The 12,187-nt window shown below is 39.1% G+C and overlaps 1 protein-coding gene across 1 annotated transcript in view; it reads left to right on the top strand.

The window, feature by feature from the left end:
* Positions 1–12,187, top strand: part of PARD3B (par-3 family cell polarity regulator beta) — a 1,522,095-nt gene that overhangs the window by 920,480 nt on the left and 589,428 nt on the right. The window contains exon 12 of the mRNA XM_042783151.1: positions 8,424–8,594. Within this exon, the coding sequence (XP_042639085.1) occupies positions 8,424–8,594 (171 nt within the window). The remainder of the gene's footprint in view (positions 1–8,423; positions 8,595–12,187) is intronic.

Here is a 12,187-nt window from a genome sequence, read left to right as displayed (position 1 = left end):
GGGGACTAGCCTTGGGCCACAGCCAGCTAACCCTGGGAAAGCCAGGCCACTCCCTCATGTTTGTCTCAGGTTCTGGAGAAGCTTGCTCTTTGCCTTGGCTTTCCTCTTTGTATTCACTAGAACTTTAGAAGTAAATAGATCCAAATAATTGGCCCAAAAATGTGGACGAAGCTGTACAGTGTCACTAGTAATCCTGGCAGAGGTAGTACCCAAGCATCATTGGACACTGCAGGAGCTGAACTGTGGGGTCACTGGACTCCCTGACAAATCATAGATATGCTTCAGAGGGCTCGTGAAGCCTAAGGAAGTGTATGAAAAGTTTTGTGTTTGTGAAAAGCAGTGGTTCTCAGTCCAGTGTGATTTTTGTCCTCCAGGGGACATTTGCCAAAGTCTAAAGCCATTTTTGATTCTCACAAGTGGGATTGGGGAGGGTTGTGCATACTACTGGCTTCCAGGTAGGAGTAGAGGGGGATTTCACTAAGCATCCTACAATGTACAAGTTAGCTCCTCACACCAAAGAATTATCTGGCCCAAATGTGAAACTCTGGAGAAACACTAGGTATCAATTTCTGTTTTTAAGAGGTGAACATCTATAGATTTTATTACATTTTTAAAAGGGTCTGAGATCTCATAAAGATCACTAGCAACATGATTGATAACATGGATTTCAGAATGATGCAGACCTAGTTCAAATCTGCCTTTAGAAACTTGCAACAATTTATTTACATCCCTGAACCTCAATTTCTTATTTTATAAAATGGGGGTATTAGTGTTAAATAGGACTGTTTTCAGGATTAGATTGTATAGTATACATAAAGGATTTAATGCAGTAGCTTCACAGTAGAAATATATTAAATAATTATTGCTATTAATAAATATAATGCTTTTAATTATCTAATTTTAGAAGTAGCATAGCATATAATGGACTTCAGAGATAAGTAGACTTGGCCATGCCAGTACCCTTAGCTCCAGCTTAGGACAAGTCACTTAATTTCTCTGAGCCTCCATTTTTATATCTCTTAAATGGTGTTGTTGTTAGGTGCCATTGAGTCAGTTTCGACTCATCGCAACCCTGTGTTCAACGGAACAGAACACCGCCTGGCCTTGCACTGTCCTCACAATCACTGCCCATTGTTACCGTTCATTTTTGACAACTTTCAGTTTTCCTATACTCGTACTCTGTATGTTCCATGCTTGATAATTTCTATTCTGTGCAATCACTTTTCTTTGGAATGGGTACAAGTATGGATCTCTTCCAGTCAGTTGGCCACGTAGCTGTCTTCCAAATCTCCTGGCATAGCTGAGTGAGTGCCTCCAGTGCAGCATCCATTTGTTGAAACATCTCAATGGGATTCCATCAATTCCTGGAGGCTTGGTTTTTCGCCACTTCCTTTAATGCAGCTTCAACTTCTTCCTTCAGTACAGTTGGTTCTTGATCACATGCCACCTCTTGAAATGGATGAAGATCAACCAATTCTTTTTGGTACAGTGATTCTGTGTATTTCTTCCATCTTCTTTTGATGTTTCCTGTATCATTCAATATTTTGCCCTTAGAATCTTTCAGTATTGCAACTCGAGGCTTAAATTTTTTCTTCAGTTTTTTCAGTGTGAGAAATGTTTAGCATGTTCTTCCCTTTTGGCTTTCCAACTCCATATCTTTGCACATTTCATTAAAATAATTGACTTTGTCTTCTCGAGCCGCTCTTTGAAATCTTCTGTTCTGCTCTTTTATCTTGTCATTTCTTCCATTTGCTTTAGCCACTCTTCGCTCCAGGGCAAGTTTCAGAGTCTCTTCTGAAATCCGTTTTGGTCTTTTCTTCCTTTACTGTCCTTTTAATGACCTTTTGCTTTCTTCATGGATGATCTTCTTGATGTCATCCCACAATTCCTCTGGTTTTCAGTCATTGCTATTCAGTGCTTCAAATCTATTTTTCAGGTGGTCTCTAAATTCAGGAGGAGTATAATCAAGGTCATATTTTGGCTCTCGTGGACTTGTTTTAATTGTCTTCAACTTCAGGTTCAACTTCAACTTCATCTTCTTCACTGTATTGAACAGTGTTTCAGGGCTATTCAAAAAGTTGTTCAGTAATATATCAGACAGTGTTTCACTGCTATTCGTAAGGTTATCCTCGGCCAATTCTTTGAGAAGTGAATGGCCTCTTCCTTCTTCCAAGTCTATATCAGTCTGGAAGCTCTGCTGAGACCTGTCCACCATGGGCAACTCTGCTGGCATTTGCAACACTGGTGGCACAGCTTCCTGCCTCACAGCAACACACAAGCCACTACAGTATGACAAACTGACAGACTAGTTCATCTCCCTTAGCTGTTCCAAACCTCTCCACCTACTTCCTGGCCTTCCCACTACCTGTATCCCACCATCATCCCTGGCTTCCTGCTTTCTTCCAGGGTGGGAGCTTTCCCTCCATTATCTGGATCTAGCCATTATCCCTAGCTTCCAGCTTCCTGCCTGTGGAAATTATCAAACAATATCATTAATATAGCACACAAGTAAAATCTTATGAAGAGAATTAAAACATGATTGCAGAAGCATAATGACAGAGAACATCCAGAAATGCAAGCTGGATTCAGAAGAGGACATGGAACGAGGGATATCATTACTAATGTCAAATGGATCTCAGCTGAAAGCAAATAATACCAGAAGGATGTTCATTTGTTTTATGGACTATGCAAAAACATTCAATTATGTGGATCATAACAAATTATGGATAACATTGAAAAGAGTGGGAATTCCAGAACACTTAATTTTACTCATGAGGAACCTGTACATAGATCAGGAAGCTGTCATTTGAACAGAACAAGGGGACACTGCATGGCTTAAAATCAAGAAGGGAGTGCATCAGGATTGTGTCCCTTCACCATACTTATTCTGTCTGTACGCTGAGCAAATAATCTGAGAAGCTGACCATATGAAGAAGAACGTTGCATCAGGATTGGAAGAAGAATCATTAACAACCTGCAATATGCTGATGGCACAATTTTGCTTGCTGAAAGTGAGGATGACTTGAAGCACTTACTGATGAAGATTGAAAACTGCAGTCTGTGGTATGGATTACACTTCAATATAAAGAAAACAAAAATCCTCACAGCTGGACCAATTAGCAGCAGCATGATAAATGGAGAAAAGATTGAAATTGTCAAGGACTTCTGGTTAGCAGTCAAGTGCCTTAGCCACTACGCTACCAGAGCTGCCTGTGAGAGGTTAGTTTTTATATTTCTTCATTCTGTTCTCCTTTTAAAAATATTTGTCTTCCCGTTTGGGAAGTGTCTTTACCTTATCCTAGCTATGATAGAGTTTGTTATGGAGAGTTCCAGAGGTGGAAAGCATTAATTGGGGTCTTTATGTTTAAGGGTCTTATTGGAGTAAGGTACAAAGGAAATGCATTTTTTCCCCTTTAAAAAACTGAAGTGTGACCCAAGAGTTTAATGAAATAACTAAAACCCACTGCCACTGAGTTAATTCTGACTCATAGCAAACATATGTGAGAGAATAGAATGGCCACAGAGGGTGTCCAAGGTTGTAAATCTTTTTTGGAGGCAGACTGCCCCATCTTTTTCCTGTGGAGCAGCTGGTAGGTTCAAACTGCCAACCTTTCAGTTAGCAGCCCAATGCTTCAACTGCAGCATCACCCAGAGCTCCTTTTTTAGTGAAATAGGTATCCCAGAATAACTGAGTAACATCCTTGGATAACTGAATTTTCTATGTAAAATCAGTTGATGAGAGTTAGTATTCTCATGCTTAAGTATTTACTGGAACATAATATTAACATAAAAACAAAATCATGAAAGTCTACATTTCTAAGTCATAATTATTCTAAACGAAAAGGATGGGAACAAGTTTGAGGGATAGTTGATAAACTTGAGTGATAGTTCTTCACTGAATCAATTTCAGTTTAGATTGATATTAGAGATGGATATGCAGGTATGGGGGTCACTGTGAGTTGGAATCGACTTGATGAGGTGGGTTTGATTTTTGGTTTATGTACAGCTGTTTACTCAATTATGCAAAGGCATTCAGCTGGGTGGATCATAACAAATTATGGATTACATTGCAAAGAATGGGAATTCTAGACCACTCAACTGTGCTCATGAAAAATCTGTACATAGACCAAGAGTCAGTCATTCAAACAAAATAAGGGGATAATGCATGATTTAAAATCAAGTAAGGTGTAGGTTAGGGTTGTATCCTTTCACAGTACATATTCAATCTGTATGCTGAGCAAATAATCTGAGAAACTGGGCTGTATTAAGAAAAATGTGTCATCAGGATTGGAGGAAGAATCATTAACAACCTGTTTATGTAGATGACACAGCCTTGCTTGCTGAAAGGGAAGAAGACTTGAAGTACTTACTGATGAAATTGAAAGACTACAGCCATCACTATGGACTACACTTCCACATAAAGAAAATGAAAATTGTCACAAATGGACCGATAAGCAACATCATGATAAATGGAGAAAAGATTGAAGTTGTCAGGAATTCCATTTTACTAAGGAAGATGGGGCAATCTACTTCTGTAGTGATACTGCCTCGGAAACCCAAGGAGGGGTCATTATGAGTCGGGTCCGACTCGATGGCACATAACAACGTAACAACAACAGGATCCATAATCAATGCCCATGGAAGCAGCAATCAAGAAGTCAGGTGACATATTGCACTGGGCAGATCTGCTGCAAAAGACCTCTTTAAAGTGTTGAGGAGTCAAGATGTCACTTTGAAGACTAAGGTGCCCCTGAGCCAAAGCCACAGTATTTTCAATAGACTCATGTGCATGTGAAAGCTGGACAATGCATTTGAATTTTGGTATTGGCAAAGAATACTGAGAGCACCATGGACTGCCAGAAGAAGGAACAAATCTGTCTTGGAAAAAATATGGCTAGAATGCTCCTTAGAAGGAATGACCTGACTTCATCTCATGTATTTTGGTCATGTTGTAAGAAGGGACAAGTCCCTGGAGAATGATATCATGCTTGATAAAGTAGAAGGTTAGTGAAAAAGGGAGAGACTCTCAATGAGATAGGTAGACACAGTTGCTGCAGTGATGGGGTCCAACATAATAGAGATTGTGAAGATGGGGCAGGACTGGGCAGTGTTTCATTCTGTTGCACGTAGAGTTTCTATGAGTTGGAACCAATGTGACAACACCTAAAAAAAAACAATGTGTATAGCTAGATAGATAGACCCTTTTTTTCCTCTTCCACCCTGATTCTTTGCTCTGCAGTCTCATGGCACAATCATCTGTCACTGAGTCTTCTATCATATATCTTTGGTCTTGATGCAGGATTGTCTTCCAGGAAGCATTTGGTAGTATATTGTCTTCTTTGGTTTTAGAATTATTTTTTTCTTGATGCATTACCTCTTTAAGGATTAGTCATTGTCATCTATGTAGAAGACAGAATGGCTTAGTGAATAGTGAGTGTTGTAGAAGTCAGGACTTGGGCTCTTCTGTTCCAGCTCTGACCTTAACTAGCTGAGCAAGCCCTAATGTATGTGGAAGCACTTTTGAGTAATAGGTGTTCGATAAATGGCTTCTCATCCTTTTAATTTCTCTGAGCCTTATTATTCTCTGTAAACAGAAGAGGTTGGACAAGATGACCTCTAAGGACCCTTCCAGCTCTAAATTCTCTGATTATATTCTAAATGCTAGATCAACATGGTGCTTACTGGCATCACCATTAATGAAATTACCCATCATTTATCTTATAAAGAAAAAGTGCACACTAATAGCAACAGACTACCCAAGCCTGAAAATGTGAGTGTGTGGATTTTTATCATCCCACCACTCTCTGGTGACACTTGTGATGAATATGAATGTCTTCTAAAAAAAAAAATCCTACTGCCCTGGGGTGACCCAGCCTGCCTTTTAGTCTAAAACTTGGATATGGCAAACATGTTGTACTTCAATATAATTCCTCATGCTTGAGACTTACAATGTAGCTGAAAATAAAAGTGTGTACTTAATACCTGTTGGAAAGAGATTATTTCATACACACAAAAAATTATTCCTCTCACATATCTTATCTCTTGTCTACTTCCCTTCTCTGGTGACCTTCACCCCTGCGTCACAGAAAAGATTCATAGGAGGTTACCAGGTGGGATCACTCTCAGATTTCATTCCCTCTGTCTCTGAGGTATCCATCAAGTTCCAATCTTTATCTTTTCTCTTCATATTATAGAGGTTGAAGTGTCCTGCCAAGCCTAAACCTCTGCAAATCTGAACACTAGATCTCATTTCCTGTTAACAAGGCTAGGATCTTAAGCCAACTCTTCTTATTCTTCCTCCTTTTAAGACACATATCACTCTCCATTGATCCTAAAAATATTTGTAGTGACCTTAGTACCCTCTTGCTCAAGATTCCACCCAATAGTCCACTATTTGCCAAAATGGAATAGAATAGTGCCTTGAGTTGTATCTTACATCACATGACTAGACCACTAAGGCTGTTTTTGTTTTACGTCTCTTTGTAGCCTTAATCTTATTCTTTATGTGACGTCATGCAAAATTGGATAACAGAAATTAAGAGATTTTTTTTTTTCTGTTGCCCTTTCCAGTAAATCTTATTTCCAGACTTGCTCCACATTAGGGTAAAGGTTAAGTGAAGTGGGAAAACAAGAGGAAGGGAGGGGATACTAAGCTATATTGAAGCACTCCACTTAAACACTTACGGCTCTGATTTTACACTCTTCTATATTAAGCTTGTTGCTGTACCATCTCAATTTCTTCACCAAGAGGGCCTATGCCTCTTTGTTTGGCCTCTGCAATCCTGTGTAGCTAACACCCCCTCCAGCAGACAGGCAGCATGTGCAGTGCATCTCCACAAGGGCATGAGGACGCTTTCACCACTCTCCCTTTTCCCTGCTGTCAGCCCAGGAACTTCCTCTGACCATCTGCTACTGCATTAGTCAGAGTTTATCAACTTGTCCACGAGATTTCTCCCCAAAGCTGTATGCTTGGTTTCTGTTGTTCACTGTATGTCTGGTTTTCTCATTTCTCAGGAAGTTTTTTTTTTTTTTTTTTTTTCTCATTCTGTTAATGTGAATGAACATGGATCTCAGATACTTCTAACTGTAAAAGCTATTTAATATTTTTCTTTCCCATTTTTGAGTCTGGAGATAAGTAGCAAGGGGAGTTAAAGTAGAAAGGCCAAAAAGCAAAAATTGAGGAAACCCAACCTAAATCCAATTTGCCTCTGCCTTGCTTTTTGTGACTTAGGCATATTGCACCATTGTACATTAACTGCCTCAGTTTCCTGATCTGTAATATGTAAATAAAAACATAAACTCTACTTCCTGGATCTTTTGAGAATTACTGGAAGTAGTTTATGGAAAACTTCTCGGGAAAGATAAATTATTATATACATCTCCAATTGTTTCTGTTCAGTGTATTAGTGGCAGCAGTATCATAACAATCCTACTGCCGTGTGTATCTCATAGCAAGAACTTTTGACCTTTGCATAAATGACTGTCAACATTTTAAGCCTGTGCCCCCCCAGGCTGCCTGGTGAGGAAGTCCACTTTGGTCTTACCCTCCAGTTCTTTTGTAGACAGAGCAGGTATTCTTGATTGTTAGCTGTAAGTCAGGTCTGACTTGATGGCACCTAACAACAAACAACAACGTAGACTCCAGTTTCTGAGAGATTTTTGGCTGAAGCTAATCAGTGCCTAGAAGTGATTTAGATGAGAGTTCTGGTCACATCTGAGGTAGCGAGTTCCTTCTGCTTTGTGGTATGAGTTCTTTCCTGAAGATATTTATCAGTCAGAGCCCCCAGTACAAATCTCCTTTGTCAAGAGTTTCTGTCAGATGACAACATGGCAGGTCAGTTCTTTACTACTCTCCTCTCTGTTCTTTTTACAAACTAACAACTTTCAGGTTGTGTTAGGGAAAGTTACATGAACTTTTTTCTCCCCCCAGCACTGCTCAATAGAGCTAACAACTCTTATCTAAGACATACATAACTACTGTCAAGCATGCTACATTTAAGCATATTGTCTCTATGCCTGAAACTACAAGCTTCAGTTCAAGGGACACAGCCAGTTCAAGAGATATAGCCAGCTGCTTTTGTTTCCAAACTCTCTTCCTCTTAGTCAGCAACATAGTCTCCACCAGAGCAAATGGCAAAAAAAAAAAATTGCCTTCGTGGCAAAGATTTAGGTAAGGGGCATTATACAAATGTCTGAATCATTCAGAGATTTAATATTTCACACAATTCAGTATTACTAGAAGTTGAGGCTGCTTGATAAGCTCCAGAATCTTTTTTGGTTCTGATTTCAAACAGAAATAATTCCTAAGCATGGAAGTTTTTTCTTCTCCTTTCTTTTTAAAATTTGAACTTACCCTTGAGACACCCACATGTCATCACCATGCGTTTCTCTGTTTAATGTTGTCTCTCTTTCCCTTGTTTTAGGATGGTCGCCTGCGAGTAAATGACCAACTGATTGCAGTTAATGGAGAATCTCTTTTGGGAAAGTCCAACCATGAAGCTATGGAAACACTTAGGCGATCAATGTCCATGGAAGGAAACATACGAGGGATGATCCAGTTGGTGATTCTGAGGAGACCAGAGAGGCCTATTGAGGTGATGTCAATATTGTTTCCCTCACCAAAGTATCTAAACCGGCACAGAATATGCAAACATCCATCACTAGGATGGAGCTAGACTCATATTGACTCAGTGATTGGGAAAATATGCTCCAGAAGGGATCTGATGAATTTGTATGGGGAACAGGTATGTTATGTATTTTAAGTATGTATGTGCATATGAAGTAAATAATGTATGAAATACTTTCTTCTAGTTTGTTTGTTTGTTTCCCCACAGAAATTCCTAGAGAGCTGGACTTGTTCATAAACATCTTTCTGTGCCTTTTGGTTGTTATGTTAATGTTGTCCATACCTTGTTGTTGTTGGTAGTTGCCATGGAGTCAGTTTTGACTCTCAGAGATCCTGTGTACAAGAGAATGAAACATTCCTGTACCATCTTTAGAGTCATGGCCATGTTTGAGCCCATTGTCATGTCCACTGTGTCAGTCCATCTCTGTACCACAGGAAGTTCTTAATCAAGCATGAACAATGTTTAATGTTTTATGTAAAGATGACTGTAATGCAGTCACCATTCTGGATTCTCCACATAATCTGCACGTGGATAATACAGATCTGGCACTTAACTCATCTAAAAATTGATCCATTAAGCAAGCTGCTTGCTTCATGTTACTAAATCAGTAGAAGTCTTATTTTTGAAGTATTTTATCAGGGTTGTTAATGGATATTTTAAATGTAAGGAATATTTCACTTACACATAGAAGGTAAGCATAAAATATCCCTAAATACTAATATCCCTAAACATCTCACTTACATATTATTAATAAATATAAAATATTTTCTCTTACCTATGAATATAATAAAAAAAATTTCTTAGGAGAAGGTAAGAACAAATTGATAGTTGTTGTTGTTGTTATGTGCTGTCGAGTCGGCCCCGACTCATAGCGACCCCTCCTTGGGTTTCCGAGGCAGTATCACTACGGACGTAGGATTGCCCAACCTTCCTTCCGAGGAGTGGCTGGGGGTTTGAACCGCCAGCCTTCTGGTTAGCAGTGAAGTGCTTTAGCCACTATGCTACCAGAGCTCCTCAAATTGATAGTAGTGAGAGTTAAAAAAATTCAGCAAACCACACATCATATCAAGATATTCTCAAAGGACAAATATTATTTGCATAATGCAACATTATGTAAAATTCAAATACAACACTATGAAAAACACTAATATATTAGTTTTAATGAATTCAACTTAAAAATTTTAAAAAGAGAGTTCCAGTAAGATGATGGAACAGGCAGAAAGACTGCACAGACCCTCTTTAACAAAGAAAAGGGGAACAAATTAACACAGATACAGAAGATAATCCTGGACCCCTGAGCCTTGAACGGAAGGATATAGAAGTGGACTAAACTCCAACTAGCAGAAGAATTTGCATGAAAACACTAAAAAAGGAGACTTACAGAGCTGCGGTCTGGCAGCAATCCTGATGGCACAGACAGCTTGGATATTGCCGAGTGGTGGAAGGACATAAGAATTAACCTAAAATTGGCCCTGCTACAGGGCTGAACTGCAGGAAAGACTGCTCTGGTGGCTGGTGAATAAAAGGGGAAGCAGCGAAGAGGAAGGCGAGCTGACCTGCAGATTTCTGTCTGTCTGGAGGGTGCAGCCATTTTGAATGTTTACAGGCGGCTTGACCATTTTGGATATTTAAAGTGACAGCACTCTCCCAGATTCCAGGGACTTAAGAACAGGCTTCACTTGCCAGGAACCCCGAGGACATTCTGGACCCGGACGACTGGAAAGGTTGACATTTCCCTTCTTATACCCCACACCCTCTTGGTGAATGGAGGTGTGGACATCCCTCACTCCCACCCACTTTCTGGGTCAGCAGGACTTCCATCCCAGTCTGCGTGCTCAAACGAAGCCTGGGTGCCCTGCCTCGCCCTGCCTTGATTTTTTTTTTTTTTTTTTCCTGTTTTCTGTTTTTTAGATTGTTTGTTTCTGTCTGTTTTAAAACTACTATTGTTATTACTACTTTTGTCCTTTTCACTATTATTCTTTATTCTTCCCCTCCTAGGTTCTATATTATAGACTTTTATCTTTTCCCTGTTACTGGTTGCAGGTTTGTTTGTTTTTTTTTTCTTTCTCATCATTAACCCCATTCCTTGTTTTTTTTTGTGTGTGTTTTTCCCATTTTTTTCTTCATTACTCTACTCTCTCTATTTTTTTTTTTCCTTATTGCTCTCTCCCCAGACATTGTAGGGTTTTGTTTTTCTCTTCTTATTATTCCCTTTTTTCTTTTTTTGGTTACTGTTCTTGTGTGATTACACAGTGTATTTCTTGTCCATGTGCTTTTACACTTTTGATGGTTATTTCATTCTTATATTTGTCTGAGTGGAAGACAGCAACAGTCCCCATATGGCACAACTACACCCACACCTCCTGCAGTTTCACTTACTGAATGAGAGCCACCACTTCCTTCTCCACCAATGGGCCAATGATAAACAGCCACTAAGAAGAGCCTGACTTACCCTTGGCTGCTTTTCACAAACAGTTAACAGAGATCTAACTACAACAATGCCACGATGTCTCACAGACAATAGACCATCACAGTCCACACAAAGAAGCAAGATAAAGTTGTAGAAACAAGGGAGCAGGATGTAGACCCAGAACACATCCCTGAGGAAGAGGCATTTTCTTTCTCATCATCAACCCCCATTCCTTGTTTTTAGATCTCTCCGATACGGAATTCAAAAGAATTATATTTAGGTATCTTCAAAGGATTGAGACACAGACCAAGGAAAACACAGACAAAACCTTAAAGAATTTTGGAAGAAAATACATGAACAAAATTACAAACTAAATGAAAAATTAGAAATGATTCTAAATCTACAGACAGAAATCCAGAAGATTAATACTAAATTGTCAGAAATAGATAACACGTTGGAAGGGCAAAGAAGTAGAATTGATGCAGTGGAAGACAGAATTAATAAGATCGAAGACAAATACCTGAATACTTCTCTGGAAAGGGATCAATCAGAAAAAAAATCAAAAACATATCAAAACAAAATGAAGAAAGCCTAAGGTTCATGTGGGATACCATCGAAAGGAATAACTTACATGTCATTGGAACTCCAGAACAGGAAGAGAAAAACAAAACCACTGAGAAAATTGTCCAAGATTTGCTTGAGGAGAACTTCCCTGATATGATGGAAGATGAGACTATATCTATTCAGGAAGTCTGAAGAACCCCATACAGGAGAGACCTAAAAAGAAAATCACCAAGATATATTGTCATCAAACTCATCAAAACCAAAACAAAGAAAGAATCCTGAAAGCAGCACAGGAAAAACAAAAAGTTACTTACAAAGGACACGCAGTAAGAATAAGCTCTGATTTTTCAGCAGAAACCATGCAAGTGAGAAGTCAATGGGATAGTATATATAAAACACTGAAATAGAAAATTTTCCAACCAAGAATTATGTACCCAGCAAAACTGCCCCTCAAATATAATGGTGAAATTAGGACATTTCCAGATATGCAGAAATTAAGGGAATTTGTAAAAACCAGACTGAGCTTTCAAGAGATGCTAAAGGGAGTCCTTTGGACAGAGAAGCAACAACAGCCAAAACAATTGAC

The sequence above is a fragment of the Orycteropus afer genome, unplaced genomic scaffold (genome assembly GCF_000298275.1).
Source record: "Orycteropus afer afer isolate SDZICR_OR568_19922 unplaced genomic scaffold, OryAfe1.0 scaffold00002, whole genome shotgun sequence".
In the NCBI taxonomy this organism is placed as follows: domain Eukaryota; kingdom Metazoa; phylum Chordata; class Mammalia; order Tubulidentata; family Orycteropodidae; genus Orycteropus; species Orycteropus afer.
This window is presented reverse-complemented; position numbering and strand designations above follow the sequence as displayed.